The sequence below is a fragment of the Desmodus rotundus genome, chromosome 3, assembly GCF_022682495.2.
Source record: "Desmodus rotundus isolate HL8 chromosome 3, HLdesRot8A.1, whole genome shotgun sequence".
Taxonomy (NCBI): Eukaryota; Metazoa; Chordata; class Mammalia; order Chiroptera; family Phyllostomidae; genus Desmodus; species Desmodus rotundus.
The window spans coordinates 172,251,944-172,279,164 of record NC_071389.1 but is presented as its reverse complement, the minus strand read 5'-3'; the positions used below and the strand labels follow the sequence as shown (position 1 = coordinate 172,279,164).

Below are 27,221 nucleotides of genomic sequence, written 5' to 3'. Positions count from 1 at the left end.
AGGGAGACCTAGGCAAAGGACTTGGCGTGAGTGAACATGGCATACTTGTAACATTGCATCTAGCACTTACATTGCTGGAGTGAAGGTTATGTCTGAAGACCTAGCAGGGAGTAAAGGCTAGAGAGTAGATCAAGGCATAAAGCACATTTGTTTGCCATCCAAATGAGTTTAAACTCCACCTGAATGCAAGAGTAATAACTGGATCGAGTGTACATTTTAGAAAAATCACCCTAGCAGTTAAAGTAGAAGCCAAGAGAACAATTAACACAGTGTTGAAGTATTCTAGGTGAGGAATGATAGTTAGTAATAATATTTCGGTCTGTAAGTTTGTATGTATTCCTTGTCTTGTTCTCAGATGTCTTTAAAGCTAAGTGAAGTGGGGTGTCTGAAATGTCACTTGAATCCAGTAAAATGATGAGATTCTTTGGTTCCTGTCTCAGGGTGTTCCCCAGGAAGCCAGCTCTGTGTTGGAGGTTAAGGTGCAGAGTCTTCCAGGGGAGTGTCCTGGAGACCACTCCCTGTGGCAGGGACGGGAAGGAAGTTGGATGGGCAGAGGGAGAAGTTGGGTTGCTGTGAAGTCTAGAAAGGCCCAGCTGAGTCCCACAGAGAGATCATTCGTTCTATAAATATTGTTCACTCCCTGCCCTTTGCTTGGCGGTATATGATATCCTCTGGGAGACAGAAGGTAAGGCAGTAATTCAGGTCAGGCTGGACAGAGAACCAGACAGGAGAGTGCCCTGATTAAGAACAAAAGAAGAATCTAGTGACAAACTCATGGGATGGTCATTTGACAGAAAACAAAGGTTTTTATATGCAGTTTCTTTAATTTTATATAATACTGGCAGTATTCATTGAACACTTGATACAGGTTGAGTGCATTATTGTTATTTCCATTAACTAATTTAACCCTCACAACACTTCTTGGAGGTAAGTCCAATTTTCCTCAATTTGATGGTTGATGAAACTGAGATTCATAGCATCAGTAACTTGCCAGAGACCTCACAGCCACTTGGTGTCCGGATGGGAAATAACCCGTGATCATACAGTGAAGTCACCCTGTGCTGTACTGCCTCTGTGTATTCTGGAACAACTTTAGGAAATTCAATTTTTCCAATTATGCGACAAAGAAGAATATGTTATTTGATAATGATTTTTTTTTACTAAAGATGACTTCATGAGTTGTTTTCTGATTATATGTTTTATACAAGCATAAAATTGGATTTAAAATTATGTGACTCACTCTTTTAAATTGTCATACTAATTGATGAGCGTTTTGTATCTCCTTTTTTTTACCTTTTAGACTAAATGTGCGCCTTTGTTCATTCTTTCATTTTGTGAACTACACCTGAATGAGCACAGTATACTCAAAGCAAAATTTTGTTCTATTGTTACGAGAAAAACTATAGAAATAAAATCTACCCAATGCAACCTTTTTTGTTGTTGTTGTTTTGGAAGTTCACCATATATTCTAGCAATGAGAGTGAAAATCCCTTGTTAAGTTTATGATAATAAAAAATAAGCAAAATAATAAATTATTTCTTACAGTTTTTCATATTGAGGAACTCATCAGCCTAACGCGTGGCTTTATTAACTTATGGGTCTCTAACAAGGAACTATATATTTCAAGTTTTATCTACCCCCAAGCAGAAAGTTAATAAAGTGAATCTATACTATGCCAAAATTAATGTTTTGTCATTTCCTAAGTTTATTTTATATGCTTGTCTTGTAGGCCTGTAACTTATTCTCATAACTTTGTTCTGTATCTGAATGACAGGTAAAAGCAAACCTTCAAGGTTATATGTTCTAAAAAGCATAGAATTTTTATAGCATAGTTGAAAATATATATTTGCATATATATTTATTTGTTTAAAAAATTTGAGCCTCTACAACTCAGGGAATTTATGTTCTAGTGGGGAGAGAGAGAGGATAAGTAACTAAGACACACAGTGTGTCAGAGGTGTTGACGGTGGGGGTGGTAAAGCTCCAGACAGAGGCTAGGGCTCTGGGATTGCTCTGGACGGTTTAAAATGGGTGAAGGAATGTCTTACCAGTGAGTCGTCTGAGCCGGAACTGAAGGGTGTGAGCAAGTGAGCTGTGCATTTATCTGGGCTCAAAATTGTTGGGCGTTCAAATCCTCATAGAAATGTGGGTAGATTAATTTTGTAAAGTTCTGTGTTGTTATACATATGGCTAATATTTTCAATAAAATCCTATGTCCAGGGCTTTGTGAAATTCAGTATATATGCCAAACAAATGTTTGCTGTTTTTATGTCTAACTAACATTTTTCTGATGCATGGGGCCAATTTTGATTTGCTTAGGGTAGGGAAGTTTGTTGAAAGTTAAGAAGAATATACTTTTGTATTTCATATTTTTCCTTAACACTTTATAAAGTACTAATCGAAACAGTCCATGAATACAGTTCTTTTATGATTTTGTCAAAATAAATGTTGAGAAAATTTATTCTGTTCCATGACAACATTCAAAATTGTAATTGGATGTTCATTTATTCCTTAGATGAGAAAGAAGAAGGTATCTTGGGAAGCATACTGTTACCCAGTTTCCAGATAGCTATGCTTACCTCCGAGGATCACATTAACCGCAAATACGCTTTTAAGGTAAGCAAATAGCCATACTTTCTACTTCTGTGTTTGAATATTGCATTGATTAAAAAATGGATATTGATCCATAGATTATTCTAAAAAGTTACTCTAGTTACAGTCATTTTTGTATTTAAAAATGTTAATGGTCTCATGGTTGAGTAGCCGAATGTCCCTTAATTAGGACGCACATGCTCAAATATTTAGGGGCCAAGTGCCTTTATGTCTGTACTTTCAAATGGGTACAGCAATATGATAAAATGCTAATAATTGGTACATATACTTGTAGGTGTCCTGGGGATCATTTTACTAACTTTTAAAGGTTTCTATATGTCTGAATTTTTTCACAATAAATTTGGGGGGAGAATACTATTAAGAGACAAAAATAGTATTACATTATTTTTTAACTAGATGTACAATTATAATCTTAGAGAACATTTGCAAAGATTTTGGGGTCTAAGTACATTGTGAATATGAGCACTTCTGAGAGAATATTGAAGTTGAGACATAACATTTATTATTAAAGACCTGAGCACCGCCACCAGCACCCTCTCCGCCCTTGACTGACAGTACTCACCCGTCCCCTTCAGGGTTTGTGAACACCCTCAAGTGAGAGGCCACTTCAATGCTAAGTTGCCTGGTTTTCGTTTTCGATAACCATGCTGTGTTCTTTGCTTTGTATTGTGGTTGGAATAAATTTCAGCGGTCATCTCTTTTTTAAGTCAGTTTTAAATGAACTCTAAGGGGTTTAATGTAAAATTTTCATTTAAAGGAAAGGGGGGAATAAGGGTAAGATGCTGTTATTTACCAATGAGAAGGTTTATATCATTATAAAATTGATTGAACTTTTAATTCACATGCACTTTTTTTTTTTAACAGTTTGCTTTCAATTTTATTTTGTAGTTGTTTCAGGTATACAGCTTAGTGGTTAGGTAGATAGTCACACACTTCACATAGTGCTTTCCCTGCTGTCTCCAGCACCCAACTGGCATCATGCCTCGTAACCACAAAATTACTGACCAGGTGCCCTATGCTTTTCTTTACATCCCCGTGACTGTTTTGTAACTTCGCATTCACTTCCAAAGAGCACTTTGGTAGTGGCTGGTTTAAAACTTTTGCTCGGCTACAGTATTAGCTGCAGAGAAAAAAGATCAGGAAAGATATCAAGGTGGTAGAGGTGATGGATGGGCTCAATGATAAGCTAAAATTTGAACGTAGACCTGTGGATAAGAGGGGAATAGCTTCATATTGCAATAAACTTCATTAACAGTGTTACTGAAGAAACAGTAGTTTTAATAACAAAGCTTAAGGCTGATACTTAAAATAACTTTAAAAAGTACATACACATATAGACCTGTGTGATACTAACACTGTTATTGGGCCATGGGTTTAAAATTTATTAGCTTATTAATTTAGCAAATGTTTGCTGAACTTGTACTATTTGTAGGACATTTTGTTAGGTTCTTAGACTCTTGAAAAAATACTGGATTGTTAAAATAGCAATAAAAGTGACTGTTAAGTATATTTTCTCTGTAATTATTTGATTTAATTTAAATTTTATCTGTAACAAGGATAGTAATTTCTGTTTCAAATTCTCTCTTCTGTGATATTGTTTCCTCTGAATTTATGAGCCACTTTTACTACTAAGTCGGTTGACGTTGATGCTACTGCTTATCACCTTGGTAAGTAGGAACTTCATGGGCGGTTATTGAACACATGGTGGAATGTGACGCTGGGTAGGGGCTTCGCCATCATCTGGCACATTTCCCCCCGACAGACGGCAAGTGTGATGTCTGAGTCGCGGCTACCACTGGGTCTCCTAGCACCAGCCAGCGCTCCCTCCCTTTACCTCAAGCTTGTGTTTGTACACAGGTGTTTCTAAGGGCCAGACAAATGCTTTAAAAACAGCACCTTTTAAGGACTAAAGGAATGACTAACAAGGGGGAAATAGTATGCCGTGTACATTTTGACTACTTTTGTTGCTGGTTGCTCTGGGAAGTTTTTAAATAAAGTGGTACGCATCACAGGAATGGAAATTGAGGGATTTGAACATGGAACAGGCACGACTAAGTGCTTCTTTTCGTACCTTCTTTCCTTCCCATTCACTTTTTCTCATTGTAAAAGAAATATCATAAAGTTAGGAGGAAAAAAGTTAATATTTATATATTTTTCAATTGAACTATATTTTTGTCAAGCCATTTAGTTCTGTATCTGTAGATAAGACAGGCCTGCTCTTTTGAAATTTGATAGTAATGATCTGTGCACAGAGTCACTTAACTTCCTTTTTCTCTTACAGAGCCTGCATTCCTGTTTAAAGCGATGGTGTCGTTTTCAATCAGGCAGCCCACCCAAACATGCGGACCTATTATTTCTGCACTGACACGATAAAGGAGATGGAGTTGTGGATGAAAGCCATGTTAGATGCTGCCCTGGTGCAGACAGAACCTGTGAAAAGGTAACCGCTCGCCGGGGGAATAATGGTGGTTTCCACTTACATTTATTCCATGCCTTGTAAATACGCCATTGTCACAGCACATACCATTGTAGTGGTCAGGGTGTGAGGTCATTTCTTTCTCAGAAAACGAGGATTAGTTCATGTCCTCTGTGACATTGATGCCCCTTTAGTTAGTTTGGGATACCACCTGCATTTTTATTCCACCTCTCCTCTCTGCTCATTTTCACCTGTCAGTGTACGGAGGTGAATCCAGAATTCTAACATTCAAACTGAATGTTCTTTCTTCTTACAGAATTACCTTTAATTTCCGGTAAGTACATTTTTTTTTTAATTGTTATCTTAAAACTTCACAAGATAATGTTCTTTAAGTCCTAACTCTTAGGAAAAAGTTTATATTTATGAAGTTAATTTCTCTGTGGTTTTTAAAATATATTGTGTGTTTTTGAAGTTTAATAAATTGAAATAAAATTTTGTGATGCGTTTTGTGTCCCCACCCCCACTGGCATTTTCTGGTTAATTCTGATTGTTTTAGGATGAATGTCTCCAGAAAACAGGTTGGCAAGCATTTAGATTATGTCTAAATATATCTACTTCTGGATGAATCCTTCTTTCTTTTGAAACTTCATTACTTAGATTCTTTGATAATATAAATATGTACTGTTAAAATATAGATCTGTGTGGTTTTTTTTTCCCCCCTGCTTGAGCTTGGACCATTTTAATACTAAACTGTATTATATAAGAAGTAGAGAGAAGAAATCTGCTTCTAAAAATATGTAAATAGCAGCTGAATAACGTGCTTTAAATATTCCTATAATTTGAAGAAAAATGTGTGATAGAGTTGTTTTTTTCTAGTCAGTGATAATTGAGTACATATTATAAGGAGAATGCTAACATAATTTTGGGGGTTCTTTTTCTCAGAATAAAGGGAAATGTTAGTGTAAATCTTTAGTCTTTTTTTGTGTGTGCAAATATAGTCTTATGACTTATTGGTTAAAAGACTTAAGTTGATGTTAAAAGACTTAAGTTGATGCATATATTTTGTTTATTCTTCAAAATAAGTCCAAAGCAACTTAACCAATCATAGTGATTGAGCTCTGGGAAAGTATGGGGAGAAAAGAAAGGAAGGCTAGGATTGAACTGTAAGGCACGTATTTTCAAGAAAAACCACCTCAATCATATGCATATTCTAGGTTGAGAGCTAATAAAAGGAATTCCATTTGTTAAAATGACCCGAAGGACATAACCATGAGGTGGTTAGCACTGCTTGCTAACGAAAATAGTGCAGGTAAAAAGAATAATAATTTTCACTTCAGAGTAATGCTGTTAGGGCATTATTTAGAATACAGAAATCAACATAATTAAAATATTTGCTTTCCAGATAATTTCAGTATTATATGTTGTGCTTATCTCAGAAGTTTTAACTAACTATTCTTTTCCAGTACTTAGCATTCTAAAAACTAAAAATCACTCATAATTTAGGTTGGTGAAGATTACAGTCAATATTTTACTGTGGTTTCTGACAACCTACTAGTTCGTTGTGTGCCCGTAACAGTTTTCAGCCAGTTGTATTGCAGTCATTTGCTTAGTTAGCCGGCAGTTATTGAATGCCACCACCTGTGTGCCTAGCCTGGTGTCAGGCACCGTCACCATACAGACATTGCTTTGTATGCTCCTCTAGCAGTTTCACTTTCATCCTGCCTGTTAATATGGATTATTAAAATTGAAGGTACCTAACTGTTGTCAAAATTCATTTCATTAGTTTTGAGAGATTTTTTTTGCTTGGTTTTAGGGTAATAGGCTTTCCTACATGGCCAGAGTACGTAGAAATATTTATTAGGGCGTATTACCTAGGAGGTAAAACAGAGTTTTAACTGGGTAGTTCACTTCTTCCGCATGCATGGAGTGTTTGACCTGTGAACTACAGTAGCGTAGTCCCGCGCTCTGCAGATGGCTGATGGCATGTATGAAACAACACAGGCATAGTAACACATGCTCCCAACTTCTATCTTTGGGTTTGTTTCTTTCATTTTCTATATTTCCATGTGTCTTCTGTGGTAACTTACATGTCACTTTTTAAAAGTAGATCACAAGCTTTACATTATTTATGTTATCTCAGCATACATTTTTGAATCTGTTTTATTCCACTTAGAGAAAACTCAGCATGTGGCTTTTTTGATTACATTTATTAAGTGATAAATGAAGAGAAAAGGGCAATACAGTCTGGTTTAAGATGTAGCTTTAAGTAGACTAGAAGTAACTGAGTTTTAAAAAATCTTTTCAGATATTTGATATTCAGTGTTAAAAATCCCCTCCCTGCCTCCAGATTTAGCAAGGACGAACGTGCTTTTTGTGTAAGTCTTCTCTGTTGTCCTTCAAGGGAAAGGAGCTCCGTAGCATATATTAGTAAACTTTCTTAATTACCTAACACTGCTTCCAATCTAGATGCTGTAAGTTTTGTCTAACCTAAATATATGGCTAGTCCATAACTTTGCTCTAAGAAAAATAGTCGCGTTTCATCTTTGCCTCACGGATCCTGTTCCGGACTGCCCTTCTGTGGCTGTGTATTGTGGATTCTTTTCTACGCATCTCTGAAACCTCCAGCAGTGACACACTTAGGACTCAATGGGAACGTTTTTATGTATTGTAATGTGGCCAGTTCCTGAGCGGCTTCCCGGTGTGGCTTGATCTTGGCAGTTTCATGCAGGTTCAGACACTCAGCTTGGTCTTTCCAGAGCCTGGAAGTGATTGATCCAGGGCAGCTGATTCTCATCAAAAAGACCTAGCTGTAGCAGCTGGAATGGCAATGAGCAGTAAACTGCCCAGTGGTCCAGACACACACTGTAAGCAGCACATTCTTCTGGTGAGAGGTGGACTTGGGATGCCAGATTCTAATCAGAATTGCTAGATGAGATGGAGTGATAATGGTAATAAAGTCTGTGACACTGCCTGTTCCTCATATCATCCTATAACCTTGGTGCTACAGTTACCCCCACTTCCCAAAGAGGAGATTGAGGCATAGGCAACTCCTACATCTTGCCCAAAGACAGACAGACAGGCGCAGCTAGTAGGAGGTAGAGCTGGGAGCTGAATATGTGCCTTCTGGCTCCAAGAGCTATTAACCGAAACCCGGGTCCTCTGAAATGCAAACGGTTGGTTGGGCATGTGGCTCAGATCTTTGGTAGCACCAGACTATAATTTCCTGGTGGAGTCGTTTCCACAAACCAGACTCGTGATTGTCTCATGATGAGTTGACCTTCCTGGCTGGAAGCCATTTTGTTTATTTCCAGTGACTAGACGCTGTGGTCCTTTAAGTGTGGAGTTTGTGGTTTCACTGCAAAAGGGCAGCCTTATTTGCTTTATTTCCAGATTTTTAATGGTGGGGACACTCACCACTCCACTTTTTACCCCCCAGTGCTTTACACACTGTGCGCTTTTTTTCATACCGCAACCTTGGGGCCTGTGCTCTGTGACCCTTTCAGGTTTTTTCTAAAGTAAAAGGTAATTTTATATATTTTCCTAGATTGAATCCCAGAAATAATATGTCCGTTATTTCATCTGATTTGCTATGATTTTCTTCTCTGATTTCAGAGTGGACAAGATTACATCTGAAAATGCACCAGCTAAAGAAATCAATAACTTCCCCAACCACAGAGTGCTCATTAAACCAGAGGTCCAAAATAACCAGAAAAACAAGGAGATAAGCAGAAATGAAGAAAAAAAGGCATTAGAAGCTGAAAAATACGGATTTCAGAAGGATGGTCAAGATAGACCTTTAACAAAAATTAATAGTGTAAAGTTGAATTCTCTGCCATCTGAATATGATGGGTCAACATGCCCGGCTCAGACTGGACACTACAGGCCAGTCAATGTGAATAGTTCAGAGAACAAAACTATCAATGTGAGCCTGGCAGATCTTAAAGGTGGAAATCAGCCAAACACAGGGCCCTCACACACAGAGGCTGACCGAGTCATGCAGAGAACCAATTCAATGCAACAGCTGGAACACTGGATTAAAACCCAGAAGGGGAGAGGTCACGAAGAAGAAGTCAGGGGGTAAGTGTCTTGTTTTTACATGTTATGAACCCAGGGTTCTTTCATGCTGTGTTGGTAGAGATTGGTTTCTAAGATACCAATTAAAAGGATCCGTTTAACCCTGGCTGGTATGGCTCAGTAGATGGAGTGCCAGCCTGTGAACCAAAACGTTACCGGTTCAATTCCCAGTCTGGGCACATGCCTGGGTTGCGGGCCAGGTCCCAGGTCGGGAGTGTGCAAAAGGCAACTGATCGATGTTTCTCTCTCTTTCTTCTTCCCTTCCCCTCTCATAAATAAAATCTTGTTTTTTAAAGTATTCATTTACATTGTGATTTAGATACTATAGTTTCATTACTGTGTCCTTTTTTATAGTAATCAAATATAAGTGTTCTTTTCTCTGTCTCCCTCTGTTGTCACCCACCATTGCTAATCATGACGAGCAGTTATTCTCCCGTGGCCCAGCCCAAGAGAAGGCTTCGGTTGTGGGTAGAGATTTTGTTTGGGAAGGGGAAGGGGCTGGCTGTCTTCCGTTGGTAACTTGTGCAGCCTGATGCGATGCAGAGATCTCCTGAGACAAGTAAACAGGCACAATAACGGCTTGTGCTCTCCATCTCCTTCCCTTCTCAACTCATAATGCACATGCTCAATATTATATTTATTCATTCCTGCACACACTTGTTCTTTCATACTTCATATTAAGTACTACGTACTACTAATCATGGGGCCAGACAGTAAAATAATGCAACGGTATAGCCCAGATTTCTCACAGAGGCTCTTACCCGGGAGTGGAGAAAGGGAAATACACAAGTGCAGTATATTGTGACCGTGGAGGAAGAACAGGATGCTATAAGGCCACGTTTCAGGGACCACAAACACAATTTAAGCGTTCACGAAAACCTTTCCGGAGGAAGAGAGAACAGTTGGCATATGAAGGAGAGTGTGCTTCTGTTGGTTTAGATGTGCAGGACCCTGAATTAGAGAGTAGGGGAAGGATATCCAGTGTGGCTTAGGTGCAACTGCTGTGGTGTCAGATGAGGAACAAGGCTGGAGAGATATGCTGAAGTAGATGCATTCGGGTTTGTGTTTCAGAAGGATGAGTCTGGCTGCAGAATCTGGAGGGTGAAGTGGAGGGAGTTGAAAAGCTGTTGGAGTGAGTGAAGTGAGGAGAGGAAGGGGATGTGCTCAAGGTTTGACGGACAAGTTTAGTCGAGAGCTCCAATGGGCTTGATTGCAAACTGTTCTCACTCAAGTCTGGTTGGAGCGATTGGGCAAAATCAAGAAAGACGCCCTGGTCTTGGGCCTGATCGTGAAGGGCTGTCTGGTGCCTTTTACTGTATAGAAAGGATTTGGGAAGAGAGAAGGTAATGAATGATTTGGACAGGTTAAATTTGAGGTGCCGGATGTCTGTATCTCCAAAGAGAAATCTGGACTTGAATAAGGTTGCAGCATCCTCATTATATCACAAGTTCTGAAAGGTAAAGATGAGAGTAGATAGATTCATTCGGCAGGAGGCTGGGTAAGATGAAAATTCTGATGGAAAACCTGAAAGAGTACTTACATTGAAGGGAGTGCGGTGCGGTCTGCAGAGGAGAGGAAAATGAAGGCCAGAGGACGTGGAGGAAAAGTAGGCGCCTGTGGGATGCTGAAGTGTGTCATCAGTCAGGAATTTGATGGTGCAAAATTTTAAAAATACTCCAGTGTACTAGTGTACATACATAAAAATTAACTGAAGAGTTACTGTAACTCTTACTCTCAGTAATAGAAAGCCAGAAAACAAGGGTGATAAAGTTTTGATTAAATGAAGAATAATGGGTTTTAATAGTGAAACTCCTGAGGTACAGGAAGTGCAGGCAGTTTGCTGGGCTGTCGTGGCCGAGGCGTGTGGTTGCTGGCTGCAGTCTCAGCAGTGCAGCTCAGAAGCCGGCACACTTGGCCTCGTCCTTTGCGATCACAGCCACGGCTGCAAAAACCTCCTGTGATGTTTTGTCACTTCCCTACTCTTCTCCCCCCCCCCCCCCCCCCCGCAGTATTTACTTGCCTAGTTTTCCCAAGGGAGAAATGTGAGAAATATTTCCTATTTCAGAAATAAAATTTGATTAGACAGAAGAGAAGCCAGAGGTAGTTCTGGGAAGAAGAAAAAAAAGAAAGGATGTTTGGAAATACTTACTAAGGTTATAATCATTTTCAGGGAAACAATAATAAAAATCCCAGCAAGAAGACTTGCAGAGTCTGTGCCCAGCATTAAATCTTAGTTCTGGAAGTTCGTTTTAAAAGTGTTGAGCAAAAGATTAGTTTCCAAGCACTTCTGGGTCCCTTGATGGGCATAACTAGCATACATAAAGGCTTTTTGTGACTCTTTTCTTTGAAGGCAGGCCTGCAGCGTTGAAGCCTCATCTGAGGTTATTCTGAGCTCAGGTTTTCTCTGCGCTGCTCTTCCAACTTTGGGTTCACTGGCCGGTGTCCAGTTTGGCTCATGGAGATATATCATCTACATTACTGTATAAACCTCATACTGAAAAAAACAGTTGTGATGTTTTATAATGAAATAATTTTTATTGGTGAAAAGAAGCCTAATTTATTTGTAAAACTGTTTGAAAGGCTGGCTTTTATTGTTAAAGTTCTGGTAGAAAGAGAACAGGTTTAATGTGTAGTCAAATAGTGGATCCCTGTATCTGCGAACAGTGTTAAGGTTTCCTTGTGAGTGGCAGGCACCGTTAAGACGCGTGGTGCCTGAAGCCATTGTTCTGCATGGCAGAGTCACAGGGGCTGGGTTTTCATGGTGCTTGACAGGCAGCTGCTGGTGAATGGAGCACTAAACCTGATGAAGGCGCTTACAGTGTGCATTTCTTAAGCTTCCACTTAAAAGCAAATCACATTTTTGCAGAATTTGAATTTCTTTGGGGGAGACCACTGCAGGAAACTGCAGTTTTGGAAAAACAGGCCTCAGAATGCTAGATGGTAGTATATGGGATAAAAATAAACTCCCTCGATAAATAACCTGATTTTTAAAAATTCCTCAAAAGTGGTCCCAAAGATGGCAGAAGAACCTTTGAAACTCTGTAGCCGTTAATTAGTCCAGCTTGGCAGACATCAGCCTGTGTTAATGATCATAGATGGGGTTACAGTTCAGGTTCGGTGTGCCCCTCTGCAGCAGGGTGCAGCTCACACAGTAGGAGTGCTTCAGAGCCCTGGCAGAGGTGTTTGGCGTAATCACAGTTTCCGAACTGGAATTTAACATTAGTTTATATGCGGTTTTCAGTGTGGTTTAGATTGACAATGGTATGCCCCTTCCTTCCATGATTGTAAATGCTTTTTCACATTTCTAAACTTGATACGAAGTTTATGTCATTAATATTTCCTGTGTATGCACCCATGGTATAGTTTAGTGCCCACGCCAGAGCCTTTTGCATATCAAGGTCACTACAGTTATTTCTTGAATTTATGAACAAGTAAACCCAGGCATGTGGGGATATATTGCGTTAGTTTTAGGGCACAATTTCTTGGCTGGAATCAACTTTCCCTGGCTGACCAGCTTCCTAAGCAGATAACCATGGGTTGCCAACTCTGGGTTTTTTTCAGTTTCTGGCTTTTTCTGTTTGTTGGGGTTTTTTTTACTTTTTTAAATTGTTTTTTCTGTTACAGTTGTCCCGATTTTTTTTCCCCTTTCACTCCCCTCCACCCAGCCCACCCCTCTCTCCCACGATCCGTCCCCTCTCCTTTGTCCATGTCTGTGTTAACAGAAGATGGGGAGTAGGGAGGGGGCCGTGCAGAGGAAAAATGGGACAGACACATGGAAGGGAAGCAGCAAAACCCTGAACTGCTTGCTTGTGCTGGTTTTGTCGGAGCACCCAGTACTTCAGCCCCTCGCCATCGGATGGTGGGTGTCGCTGAGTGTTTCGTGTCTCAGAGGGCTTCTCAGTTTGGAGCAAGCCTGTTCTCAGCAGAAACATAGAAAAGCTGAGGAACAATAAGCATAACGAAGAAATTCAATTTAGGGAAAAGGTCGCAAGAATTGGAAATATTTTGAATACAGAATAAGAGATGGTATTTTAGAGCTATATAACATAACTTGGCAATGAAATCATCCTCTAGATGAGAAAACCAAATCCCCCAAAATACTCAGTTGGCCAGATTTTGTTAGCATATGTAAGATTCTAGGGTATTTCCCTTCTGGTTTTGGGGTGTCTTTATTTCTAATTAAGTCATTGCAACAGCAAAGGGTTTCTGTTTTGTTGTGTTGTGTTTTTAATAATTACCATACTGCTGGCAAAATTTAAAAAATAGAAGGATTGCTTTACTTTTTCATTAAATCCAAAAGTCGGGGAATCATTGGCATAATGAAAAGAGTGCTGTGTAAGGAAATACGAGGCCTGTACTCTAGTTCCAGCTGGCGCAGGGACTCCTGACCCCAAGCATTAAAAGGAGTATAATAATCTCTTGGTCTGTTCCCCACCCTGTCCTCTCTCCCTCTCTCCCTCGAACACTCTCTCCCTCTTCTCTCTCTCTCTCTGTCACACACACACACAGTTATATTCATGTAACTACATATAAATAATTTTCCGAGTCCCAGAAGATGTAAGTAATTCACCAAAGTCTCTGTACTTAGTAGAAAGGCAAGAGACAAAACTTGGCCTTTCTGATTTTTGATCAACCACTTTTTCCTACTTCATTCTTTTTGTACTGTAATGTTTTATTTTTCACAGCCTTATCTCTTTCGTGGGTGCTGTAAGCCACAAAAGGTGTATTTAACACAAGACTTTCTCCGGTTTGTAGAAAGGTAGCGTAATTTTACTGCGCCAGCAGGCACAGGTTGTGTGGGGGTTTCTATGAGCAAGCCTCATAGCCCCGTCGCTCCCAGCTCATTGTACCTGGTCACAATGAAGTCTTTGTTTTACATGAGCATTTATGCATTGTTGCTGGCAACAGGTCTGAGTCCAAAGAGAGCTCTGCCGTTCCAGATTCCCAGATCAGTCAGAGCACAATCAAGTAACGCACACATCAAGTTAGACATGGGACCCCCTCTGGTCCTTGTAATCACCCACGTCTTTGGCATTTTAATACCCAATAGGTGGCAGCAAATAATTAGCAATTATACATGCCCAGTTCCAAAATACTCTCACTGTCCAAAAATACAGGAGAAAGGTGCTAAGTAAACATTGAGAGAGAAGGTCTAGAAGCCTGAGTTAGTGGGGTCTCCGTTCTCGCGTGCTCCGCGCAGTGAGTTACAGCACGCGCCCTGTTACTAGGGGCTGAACGTGTGCCAGTGGAGGTGATAGCACAGTGAATACTTGTACTTTAGTACTTGTTCTTTCTAATCTAGATTTTTGTTTTCATATGAAAGGATTATGTTTGCATTTAGAATTTGAATTGTAATTTTTTATCTTATATCCACCTCTAGAGGTAATGGAGAAACGAATGCTTACTTTATTTAGAATTTTTAACTGACTTTTTAAAGTTCTTTTTATGTAATGGATCTGACCTAGCATGCAGTTAGCACAGGATGTTTCCATGAACTCCAAAGAGTGTTTTGATCAAAGCATCATCTTTTTATTGTAGACTGAAATTTTGTTTTATTCTTTAATCTTAGGAATGCTTAGTAATATACTGTTATATATCCATATCTAAAACTTTAGTATTTTATAAAAACTTTATTTTAGAGGCATCATATATTTGAGGAATTTTTAGATTGCCTCTAAATGTTCCCCCAAATGCAGATAGCGCTCATCAAATGGAATATTAATTTCTACACCAGAAACATTGTAAAATTCCTCAGCTTCGCAGTTTCATGTCTGAAATGTTATGTTTAAGTATTTTGTCTTTAAATTTTGAGCCTTAGCTTTAAGTCATGTTTATTTTTCAAGTTAAGAAAAGTGATCAAGGGACATTACTTTTTAAACCACAAATGCACTGGTGTGCCCCTTCCCTGGTCACACCGTCTGAAGGCAGTGGTACGACAGAGCAGTCACACTGGCCTGCTGTGGTTCCTGCCTTCCTGCTCCATCTGCGGCGCAACTCAGCACGTCAGTGTTCCGTCCTAACCAGAAACCCCGTTTAACCGTTCTAGTGAGTGTATAAGAACGGGATTCTGGGAGTCTGTATATGTAACAACAGATGAGGCGTGGAGACAGATTTGGGATTAGAAAGGGAATATTCCTAGTTCTAAAAGAAGTATAAATATTTTTTTCTTCTTTAAACCAAACTGTATGTTGTGCAGAACTATAATCGTCTTTTATGTAAGTGACATAGATGCTGTTTACTTAGTGTATTAAATCTATCAAATTCAGTGTCATAAAATAATTTAAGTGTTTTCATTAATTGCTTATACCTTGCACAATATTTAATGTTTTGACTTTTTAAAAAACAAGTCCTAATAAATATTTTAGTGACCAGAAGAAAAAAAATGTACTCTAATTTAGAATCTGGAAAGCAACTGTCTCCTTCATTTTTACATTTCAATTCTTTTACTTTAGAGTAATCTCTTACCAAACGTTACCAAGAAATATGCCAAGCCACAGAGCCCAGATTGTGGCCCGATATCCTGAGGGTTATAGAACACTCCCAAGAAACAGCAAGACCAGGCCCGACAGTATCTGCAGTGTAACCCCTTCCACTCACGACCGAACGGTAGGATCCGGAGCAGAAGAGAAACGAAGATCAATGAGAGACGACACGATGTGGCAGCTGTACGAATGGCAGCAGCGTCAGTTCTATAGTAAGCAGGGCACCCTCCCTCGTCACGGAGCTCTGACCAGCCCTAAAACCATGGTTAACATTTCTGACCAGACAATGCACTCTATTCCCGCGTCACCTTCCCATGGGTCCATAGCTGCTTATCAGGGGTACTCCCCTCAACGAACCTACAGATCGGAAGTGTCTTCGCCAATTCAGAGAGGAGATGTGACGATAGACCGCAGGCACAGGGCCCACCACCCTAAGGTAAAGTGTCTGCTCATCTTGTGTTTGCTACCTGATGCATGCTGGGTTTGGTTTGGTGTTCCAGCACACTACGCTTTTAAATGAGAGACCAGAAACCAAGGAGGAGTAGTCACGGCCGCTCCTTTTTTTTTTTTAATTAAGGAAGAATATTCTGCAGTGTCAAAAGCTCATGTATAACCTAAGCTTGCAACACTGCATCTCTCAAGAGCACGGGAACAGTGTTTTTTGTTTTTTGAGCAGATGCATTATGCATTCTTCTCTGCCTGATAACATCTCAGCTTTCCTCGTAGGTTAGGACCACATGCATTTTTATTGGGTCTTCCCTCACTTGCAAATTCTACACCTGCCCTTTCTAGCATACCTGCAAGCTTGCATCAGGCTCATCTTTTTCTTTGCTAAGATGAAGGTGCTGACCTCATCTTCTAACTAGCTGAGTATATAGCAAATGGAAACATCTCCTTAGATACCCAACTTAATATCAGAAATGCTTACTGGTTTATACTTTTTAAACATTCAGATACAGAGACCATGTTTTAATTGGTACCTTAAGTTAGTTAAAGCACTGCTTAGTAGAGTATTAAAAGTGAATTCAGAGTGCTTTGTATCGGTCGGCTTTTCACAGCGGTGAAACAGTTATTTTGACCAGATGGCCTGCACGCAGCCAGTTCGCCGGTGTCGGTCCTGAAGCGAAAAGGAATTTTCCTGTGATTTTCTTTTTAATTTTAAAGAATTTCTTGCTTTATACTATTTTTAAATGCACTTTTTCTTATCCTTGTGACAGGCTGAACCTTTCAGTTACATCTTTGTGTACAGCGTTTGTTTGTTTTTTCCATAAGTAAGAGCTAGAAAGTAATAAGTCAATAAGAAATTTTCTGATTGGAGGATGCTTTAAGTGCCTCACCAAAAAAAAGAAAAAGACTCACTTTGAACTTCATTGTCACAAAGTTTCATATTTTGTCACTTCGGACCCCAGAGGGAAATTAAATTTGATAAAAAGTGGCAGTGTTTAGAAATCTGATTGAATACAACATTACTGTGTGGTTGAAAAGTATTATCATGCTTATTAGTATTTTTCATATTCTTAGCCAAAATTTACCATCTGTTTTAACAATAAATACAAGATGAATATATGCTCTCTAGTTCCCAGTTAACTCCTCCTCCCAAAAAACTTCTCCAAAATTGCCAATTTTTCTTTCAAACAGTCTTTCTTGATGGGATCAGTGGTTCTCGAAGTGTGGTCCCTAGACCTCTGGGAGCTGGCGGAGTCCCTGAGGATCTCCATGATTCTTTCAGGGTGTCTATATGCAAGCCCAAAACTGTTACGATGATGATGATGATGGTGGTGATGGTGTATTTTTCACTCTGTTACCATTTTCCAATAGTGCAAAAGTGATGGTGGCTAAAAGTAATGGCACCTTAGCCTAAATCGAGGGAGGGGCTCCCGACCATGCTAGAGGTCATTGTAGGCTTCACTTAAGAATCCCTTTGATGAAACAGTAACGGATAATTCTATTACTTTAATACTCTGTGTGGTGAAATAGGAAATATACTTTAAGCATTTCCATTGCTTACCAAAGTTCTAATGGTTGTCTCCCATAAAAACACTTGCATGATTGTTTGAGTTGCAAGCTGAACTAGTTCCTTTTTGCACGAAACACCATTTTTACTTGAAAGAACAAATGACAGACTATTCAGACTTAGTAATTGACAGACACTTCTCGAAGTAAAATGTTAGCCTATCACTTCAAGGAAAACTGCTGACGGTATTTGTCACTGATATATGTCACCATTAAAAACATCTGCGTAACTCATTGAACCAGTGTTTTCCACGGGACCAATGTTTGATATTATAAAACCATAAATGAGTAGGAGATTCATTTGAAAGTGCTCACTAATGGATATTGCCGAAACAGTATGAAAAGTTGTTTTCATCAATAGTTTCAGATGCCAGTTTGCAACTAACCTTCCAGAAAATACCACTTTTCAGGTTTTAGTGTAATATCGAGGATAAATATTCACAATTATCAAAAAAAAGCTATTAAAGTTCTCTTTTATATATATATATATATATATATATATAGAGAGAGAGAGAGAGAGAGAGAGAGAGAGAGGGTGGATTTTCTTTGTGTACTTCCACTAAAGAGATCATTATAGCAGATTGAATATAGCAGCAGATACGAAAAATCCAGCCCCAAATTAAAGAGATTTGCAAAACTGTAAAACAATACCACTCTTGTCGCTAATTTGATTTCAAGGACATAAAGGGGTCCTGAGACCAATAAGTTTGAGAACCACTGAGCCGGAGTATAGAGAATTACTCTGTCAGCATATACATTTTAGTCAAGAAGTTTTAACACCTATCTTCTTTCATAAGCACTAAGAGCACATTTCAAGTGGTACTTTACCACATAAATTTAAGATTTGTCGTCACTGACGTTGACCACAGAAATTTATACTGTGCCTTTATTTTCCTAGCATGTCTATGTGCCTGACAGGAGGTCAATGCCAGCTGGCCTGGCTTCACAGCCTATCAGTCCCCAGAGCCTCCAGGGCAAAACGGTGAGTACAATGTCTTTCTTTAACATGTTTTATGTATGTGCGACGCAGGGTAGCACACACCTGACATAGCTTTTAAGTTTGAGTTTTCAGACCGGTGCCTTCCAGAGAAAAACCTGTGCTATTTTTGTGGAAGAGATGCTCATAAGAAGAATTTGGAATCACTTAGCCATTTCAGAGTCTTACCAGATAATTCTCCCTAAACGTCTGACTGCCTAAATATAAGATTATATTTTCAAGGTTAATGGTATAACCTGGGTGGATTTTTTTTATTTCATTGGATGTTAATTCCCTTGCCCTTAAAACAGAAGTTGGAGTAGTTCATTAGTGGAACAAATTCAGCAAGCAGCCACGTGTAGTCACCCTACAAGCCTATTAAGAAGTTTCTCCTGTGGATTTTTAGATAGATTAACTACTTTAGAGCAGACTGGAAACTAATTTACATATTTATGAAGAGAAAGAGAGACTGTAAAAATACTTACCATTATCATTTTATTGTCAGAGTTAAACTTCAAATTGAGAAGGAATTATATTATCGGGACACTATTACTCTTGAAATTAAAGAGAAAAGATGACTTTTTATTACTTCATTTTACTTTAATGGCATTCTTTTATCAGGGGAACTATGCTTTAATTTCAGTAGGTAGTTTCACTTTCTGTGAAGATGTGATTTGAGGACCTGTATGGTTGTTCCTTATTTAAAATTCTCTTTCTACAGTAATCAAAACAAGTTCATCTAACATGTATTTGCAAACATTCTTTTATCTTTTACATGCTTAGATATAAGGAAGATTTCCTGGCTTTAAACTACTTGCTGTTTATTTTTCAAGATTAAAAATACTGCTTGACTAAAACTAAAAACTTTTAAATGCTGGGATTTTAAAGTATTAAATTGTGAATCTAACAGACATTGGTCATAAGGTAATGCCTAATACACTGCAAGATTTTCTCTATTCCTTGCTCCCTCTAGTGGATGTTTAGGATAAAGTTTTATTTACCACCTACTTTTGAGGGAGTCGAATGTGCCTCTCTTTATTTTGCCTCACAATTAAAATCTTAGAAACTTACTGGAATAGTTCATCCTTTTGGAAATATATTTATCTTTTTAACTGCATAAATAACCAGAGTTTCAAGACTTCTTCATTTGGTATTTCTGTCAAATAGCACTCTTAGTCTTAGAATATTTCAATACCTTACCCCACCCTTCCTTCTCCCTGGCCGGACCTCAAGGGCGTGATCATAAGACATGGCCTGCCCACAGCCATGACGTCCCAAGATGTGCTTGGCATCAGATCAAAAGCAGCTGTTCTTTTCGTTGTGACATTTCCTTAAGTCACACACACATTCTTACACTACTCTAAAAGACTCTTGTCTCATCCGCACACTCAGTTTTATCCAAAGAATCCAGTAGCAACTGGTTTATTTCCTTCTGACATATTTCTCACCTGAAGGCCCAAGTTCTTAATGTAATTGTAAATAATAGTTTAAGATCTGTCCCTAAAAATAGTATTAAGAAGAAAAGAGCAACAGCAGATGAACAGAGCAGAGGAGAACTAGTGTAGTGCTGCAGGCAAAACAGATCGCTCTCAGGAATGATGCCCTTTGGCCTGGAAGTTTCACTGCGTCACAGCTCACAACACTGCCGGTGTCCATACTTCACTGCTTTTCTAACACAGGAAAATTTGTCACATCGGCCTCGGAAGGAATTTTACCTACCTTTGAAATTTTCTTCCCCTTGGGGATCAGAGTAACTACCAGGACCCAAAAGTTTTGTTTCTCCTCAGAAGGTAGAAGGAGGGTTTTGTACCCATGAAAACTTTTTATGTGTATGACATACATGTATATTTTTTAAAAGTGAGAACTGATCTTTTGGTCACATAAAATAGCCTTTGAAAGCACTAACAGTGGCACTGAAAAGTATAACTGGGAAGCACTGAACAGATCTCAGGCACTGAGTTTAGTGATGTAAAGACATTATCCAAGGTTTACCTGAATTTTAATTCTTTTTATTTACCTCCTGTTCTCTAAAATGGAGTGCTGGACATGCCAGTATTGTTCTGTATAAAAGTCTTAGGTGTCATTTTTACACATCTTATTAGAATAATCTTTTAATACCCCTTATGTACAAGTCTTTGTGATTTTTTTTTTGGCACTATGCTTTTTTATACTTAACATTTAAATTTCTCTTGTGAGTTCTGAGAAAATGCCTTAATATACTGTCATTTTGCTGTATCTTTTAAAGTAACACTGTTCCTTCTATTTCTCTAGATATCTATGCATTTATGTAGGACCTATCATCATAGGGCCTAGGCACTGTGTTTGATGTCAACCGTAAGAGGAAACTTGCCAAGAAATCTTGGTTTAATGTCTGTCACTTAAGACAACAATTAATCTGTTTTCCACTGTTTGGATTCTTAAATTGTACTCCTTCAGCCAGAGGAGCTTACGCTGCTGCTAATAAAGCTGAGACGGCAGCAAGCTGAACTGAGTAGTGTCCGGGAGCACACGTTAGCACAGCTCATGCAGCTAAAGCTTGAGGCCCACAGCCCAAAGGTCAGCTATGGAGAGATTTGTCTGTGTCGTCTGCCATTGTCACTTATTTTGAGCCACTCATTACCAGTTTATCAGCGTCATTAGTGTTGAGCATGAGCCCATACCATCATCTCAGCAACAGCATTAGGGTCTCCTATTGACCCTTTGAGAATTTACCTGCTTACACATCGTTAAAGGGAGACGCAGTAGGATGCATTTCCTCTTAGACCCCCACCCACCCACTTAGCTCCCGACTTTTGATTCTGAGGGAAGAAATGCATGGATACTGAAATTGTGTTATCATTGACCAGATACTGTAAAACTTCTGCAACTGGTAAAACAGATATTGAAAAGTCCTGTAATTTGCTGTAAAGTAGTACATTGAAAATTGATTACAGTTTTAATAATACTGTCTATTAAGTGCCAAAGATTAATTTTAAGATATTTCTTCTGTTCTCGACTAAAAAGAATGAACACGTGTAAACATTTCTCAAAGGGTTTAATAGCCTCTGATTATATACAAAACATCCAAAGAAGTAGTACTATATCGCAGAAAAGAATTAACCTGTGAAGCTTCTACCATTGCATCTGCTACAGCCATTTGAAGGATTTTTCTGCTTAATATTTTAGCTTGGATGCATGTCCACTTAATTTCTTGCAAAACAGAGTGCAATTATATAATGATTTAATATGTCATCTGTACCATTCACGGGGAAGCATGTGTGTGAAGATTGCCGTGTATTGTGATATAAGAGGTTGTGGTAACCTACCTGTTTTTCCTATTTCAAAATTGACCTTTTCATGAATTCTGCACCTTCTTTCTCTATCCCTCTGTTTCTTGATTGATGCCTACTAGAATGAAATTCTTTTGCATCATCTTCAAAGGAACACCATATATTTGGATCATCAGGTGGGCTTTGTAGAATTTTCTTACGTATAATACCTAATAGAACTCTTTAAATGCAGTGCAGTTTTTCAGGCTAATCACATATTTCTGTTATTTTGACTTTACTAGGATGACTTTTACCAGTGACAGAGTAAGAAGTCCCTAACTAGGTAAATTCAGAAATACCATAATAAACAGGGAGGAAGACAGTCGTAGCGGTAAAGCAGGGATAGAAATACTGGGTCACCTGAAATTGAGAGCCTGAATTCTCTAGACTTCTTTCTTATTCCAAGAAAACTCCTGCTACTCATGGAGGCTTATCTCAGCTTGGAGTTGACCTAGTTGAAGAAAGGGGTACCAAGCTGTGAGTGCCTTGTTGGGAGGCCAGGAGGGCAGGTGTAGTGCGCTCTGTATTCCCGTGTGTTGGGTCTTTGCTCAGCTACATAGTCAGCTTTACAGTGACCTATAGTTCCCAGCATTACCTCGGGGGGAGCCACAAATGTGACTGGTTAAGGAGAATATTCAAAAGTGTGAGTGACAGTTTGTGAAGAAAGGCTGACACTTCAATGTTTTAAGTTTTTTATTAACTTCTCTATCAATATTTAATTTTAATTTGATGAGAATTTTGATATGTTCTTAAACATAGAATTTCTGCAGTATACATTTTGAGCTCATTCTAAAATGTTCAAACTTGAGTATTTTATCAAATTAAAGTGGTTACTGTGGAAAATATTATATTTATATTTGCCTGTTTAAAAAACAAAATAATGAACTGCTTTAAATTATTTTTCTAATTTAAAGAGGGATTTTACATTGGGATAACCCTTTAAAAGATGTCATCTTTTTTTTAATTAAAAAATACATGTTTTGGTTAATGTAAAATTTACTTTTCCACAAATTATTTTCGTCTTGATTGTGCCAGTTAGAATGCTGTAGAAATCCGCATTTCATGAATCCAAATTGAGCCCCTCGCTCCGGAGACTGGTGTTGCTGCAAGTTAACCGCAGCGCCTGCAGTACACTCTGAAAGCAGTCTGGCGAAGAAAATCCCCCCTCAGGACCCCACTCGGCCAGAAGACTAGTAAATCCACAGGGAATAACTTCCTTACAAAGCTTCTTTGTCTAAACATCTAGAAATAGTTACAGAAAACCATGGGATGTCACAAAAATTAGATTTGAAAAACAACGATATAAATTTGTGTCTGAAGTTACCTGGAGTCTCTGGAAGTAAACCTAGGGGTCTGCTGTAATTTATTACTCACGCCAACAGTCAAAACTGGAATTTCAGAGGCACAGAGCTCGAGAAGATCTTAGGAAAGGACAGGTGAATGTGTCGGAAATACCACCGTCTGCTGAGATGGCTCTCCTGGACCCTCTCTCCCCCAGGGCAGCCTCCCTGCTTCCCTTTCCTGAGGCGCCCCGGCCTCCAGTGGAGGTTTCTGCCGCCACGACCCCTCTCTAAGCCTGCTCTGCTGGGCCTCTCCGGTTGTGCGTGCTGGGGTCCCGCAGGGGGCTTCAACATCTCGGCTCTCCATGGAGTCTCTGTCCTCTCAACATGGCAGCAGAGGTTTTTCCATGAATTCACCTTTTTAAAAAATACTAGATCCTGAAATAAAGTTATATTATTCAAACTTTTTTTAATTTAATCTTTATTGTATTTTTTCCATTACCATTTAGTCCTCTTATACTCCCCTACCACCGCCCCCCTGCAGTCACACACTATTGTCCATGCCCATGACTCCTTTTTCCTTTTTGTTTAATCCCTCCACCCCTCATGTAAGGGATTACAGAATTTGCTCGAATGCTAATTTGCTTTGAAATAAGACTTTCTGAGGGAAAAAAATCGGGCCATTTTTAGATAATAATTAGACAATTCATAGAAAACATGGTGGGGCTGTGCCCGCAAACTCAGATAATTATAAATGTACGTATCCTTAAGGTTTCCTAAAGAAAATCTCTCTTTAAATACATCAAAATTTTTTATGCTTTCAAATAATTGCTACTTTTTCACTGTCCTATATTTCATATCCATAGTAAGGTTACTAAGTTATATAAAAAGAATTCTTGATAATTTTGAAATTTAATAATAAGTTTTTATTCAGCTCAAACATTTCCAGCTTTTAATCTTGTTACTGCCAGTGACCTATTTTAGATTACCAGGTCTGTCGATTTTATAGGCATTATTGGTTGCCTTGGTTTATAAATTAATTCATCGGTTTTATATAAGTACGAATTGGAAAGTAGATTTTAAAATCTTAAAGTCAAAGGAAAAGGCTCTGGTCCCATTTTATACTATTCATCATGCCAAAGGAACCTGTACTAATCGATACTCACTTTCAACACTTACTCTGCTTGACCTGATAAATTATCAGAATAACCTAAGGCCAGCAACAAAACACAGTCTTCCTCCTGCCCCTTGTCAGATTCCACCGTCATCAAAAGAAGAATTCGAGTTGATTTAAATTCTCTTAGTTCTTACCACTATTCATGAAAAATAAAACCAAGCTGCAGTCTCTGAGTTGCTGCAAAGGTAAATTCACGTGTCTAATTATCACCATTATGAGGACAAGTCATGTACTAAAATGCTTTTAAAAATAACAAAAGCTGTGGTAGAATTTTCTTCTTTTTTTTTTTAGTTTGAAATATACTATTACAGATTGTTTATGCTCTTACAGCTCAGGAGACTATTCAAAGCCTACATTTATTAAGATTAGTGTAGGTTTATATGTCTTTTTTCTGAATTTTAAGGAAACATGGCCCCAAAATATTGCCTGTGAATATGCAATAATCCTAAATGTATTCTTTATGTACCTCATCCAGGTTCTATTTTAAAAATGAATAAGTACATAATATACAATTAACTCATTTTCTTCTCACTCACTTTAGTTATCACCAAATATTAGAGGAACTTTTGGTTACAGTTGAAGTGGAATTTGCAAACTTTATCCTAAAATAATATCTACTAAATGGATTTAACGTTTATTAGGTTTTTTTCCCTTGTTTATTCCTGTGCCTAGCAGAATGCAGAAAGGAGTGGGGGCAGCTATCGTGACAATTTTGTGATGGCTCTGTACTGCCCAGGAAGTTGTAAATAAATTTGAGGTCATCAGCACTTACAGTGGTATCTCCTAGAGAAGAGTGTCTTCATTCCTTGAAAGTGAGGGGAAAAGAATATCACAATATATTTTCTTCTCAGAATTATGCAGACTGAGCATGGTTTTTAGATCTATGTGGCCTTACTAAAAACCAAGTATCTGATGATTAGGAGTTCCTAATGTTTCCATGAAGTTAAATGTAAATCAAAGTAACAGGCTTCCATAGAAGCTTATTGTCGTCAACCATCTGGTATTCACATGTAAGACACAGAAAGGGCATGCTGCTTGTTTTGGTTCCTGTATCCTTGCTAGTTATTAAATGTTCTTAATAAGCACCTCTGTTGGTTAAATTCCCAGTCCATGCCATAAAACACTGTATTTAGTTAGTATACCTAAAAACTGTACTAACAGTGTCATATACCCCAACTATATTAAGGAAAACATCTCTCAGAAAAGGTGTTTTATAACCCTGGATCTTAGGTACCTATATATCTTCTTTAGCAGGTCTAACACTGGGAGTAGGAGCCTCCAATTTTTCAATCTTGTCACCCATAAGGATTTCCACTAGCGTCTGGCTCTTGGCTAAGATAGCCTGGGTCAGAATTGCGTGAACTGAGCAAAGAAATGGGATTGGGTTTTAGAAACTGGACCAGGAGCTAGGCAATGCCTCTCCATGGATGAAGATGTAGAACAGAAGCTGGAGCTTTTTTTTTTTTTTTTTTTTTGCCCTTACTGGTGTGGCTCAGTGGATTGAGGGCCAGCCTGTGAGTCAAAGGATCACAGGTTCAATTCCCAGTCAGGGCACGTGCCTGGGTTGCAAGTTGAGTCTCCAGTGAGAGGCATGCAGGAGGCAACCACACATTGCTGTATTGCTGTTTTCTCTCCCTCTCTCTCCCCTTCCCCCCCTGTCTAAAAATAAATAAATAATCCTTTTTTTTTTTTAAGCTGGAGCTTTTTGATTAGTCATGAAGGGAAAATTAATAAGAACGAGGAAATTCCAACATGTCCCATCCCTTGATCTGTTTTCCTCACTCGGGTTTTCGCTGTTCCCTCCATCTGTTTCTTTCTTCCTCAGTGGCTTTCTCTTTCTTTCTAACTTTCCCCTATTAGTGATTGAAGAGCGTTTATGAGGTAATTTAGATGATGTCCCCTTTTTCTTTTTCCTAAAACCTTCCTACCAGTTTTCCCTGTTAGGCAATGATACCAGAAAATGAGATGCTAAGACCTGTGCGGGTAGGGATGGACAGAAGGATGGAGAAACTTGGAGCGGTGTTTCACAAGCCTCATGTGAGCGTGCTGCTAACCCTAATGTGCACCAGCTGCCCACCCCTGCCTTTGTGATGACACCACTTCAGTAGCCAGCCACCGGCTTTGAGAATCCCTGCTACAGTTAATTGAGTTTAGCTTCTACACTTCAACAAATCTCAGCTTTATTTGCCCTGCTACCACAGCAGGTATTTTTTCATCTTTTAAATATAAAATCGCTTTGTAACATTGAGTGTGCTTTCACAAATTCCCCTTAAAATTATGGTGTTCTATCTTTACTCCTCTCCCTTCAAGAGTGAATATAGTTAATTGCATCAGAAACATTTGCATGAGAGTGGGAAAGGAAGGGACATGCCTCAATCGGCCACATTACATTGGGGATTGCCTGCGCTAGCTAGCATCATTTAATGACGCTCATTTGTCTCTACCCAGCTGGAGCTATCTCCCTGCAGCTAGAACATACTTAAGTCATTTCTGAATGTAGCATCAAATAGGATATTCTGTTAACCTAAAAATAAAAAGCCAAAGTGAGAGGAAACAAGAATTTTTTTGAGATCAAAAGGAACTGCAAATCTAGGGGCATAGATTCAGGCGGAAACCCCAATCGTGTCTTGTTTATGGGGTAAATGCAGTGGATTTTTATGAGAAGGGGAAAGGAAATACATGAATAGAAGGAAGGAATTTCTATAGGTGCTAATAAGCTAAGGCATTGTTTGGCCATACATAGTGGTGCAACTTCTACAGAGGGTCCTTAATTCAGCCATGGTGGTCAGGATGTCTGCTTTCCTGTTTACAAACAGTTGTTTGGAATACAGTGTTGGTTTGACTCAGTTCAGAGGTCATTTTGCCCAGTTCAAACATTCCAA

General features: G+C 38.8%; 1 protein-coding gene across 5 annotated transcripts in view; it reads left to right on the top strand.

Annotated features, from left to right (window-relative positions):
* PLEKHA5 (pleckstrin homology domain containing A5) overlaps positions 1-27,221 on the top strand; it is a 200,433-nt gene that overhangs the window by 127,818 nt on the left and 45,394 nt on the right. For 4 of the 5 annotated variants that reach the window (XR_006653308.3, XM_045184049.3, XM_045184050.3 and 1 more), the window contains 5 exons: positions 2,516-2,616; positions 4,938-5,053; positions 8,642-9,106; positions 15,556-16,021; positions 18,497-18,580. Coding sequence is in view for 4 of the 5 variants with exons in the window: in XM_045184049.3 (XP_045039984.2) it covers positions 2,516-2,616; positions 4,938-5,053; positions 8,642-9,106; positions 15,556-16,021; positions 18,497-18,580 (1,232 nt within the window). In the remaining variant the exon portion in view is untranslated. Of the gene's footprint in view, positions 1-2,515; positions 2,617-4,937; positions 5,054-8,641; positions 9,107-15,555; positions 16,022-18,496; positions 18,581-21,010; positions 21,131-21,965; positions 22,020-27,221 lie in introns of all 5 variants that reach the window. The other variant, XM_045184053.3, reaches the window with a different exon arrangement.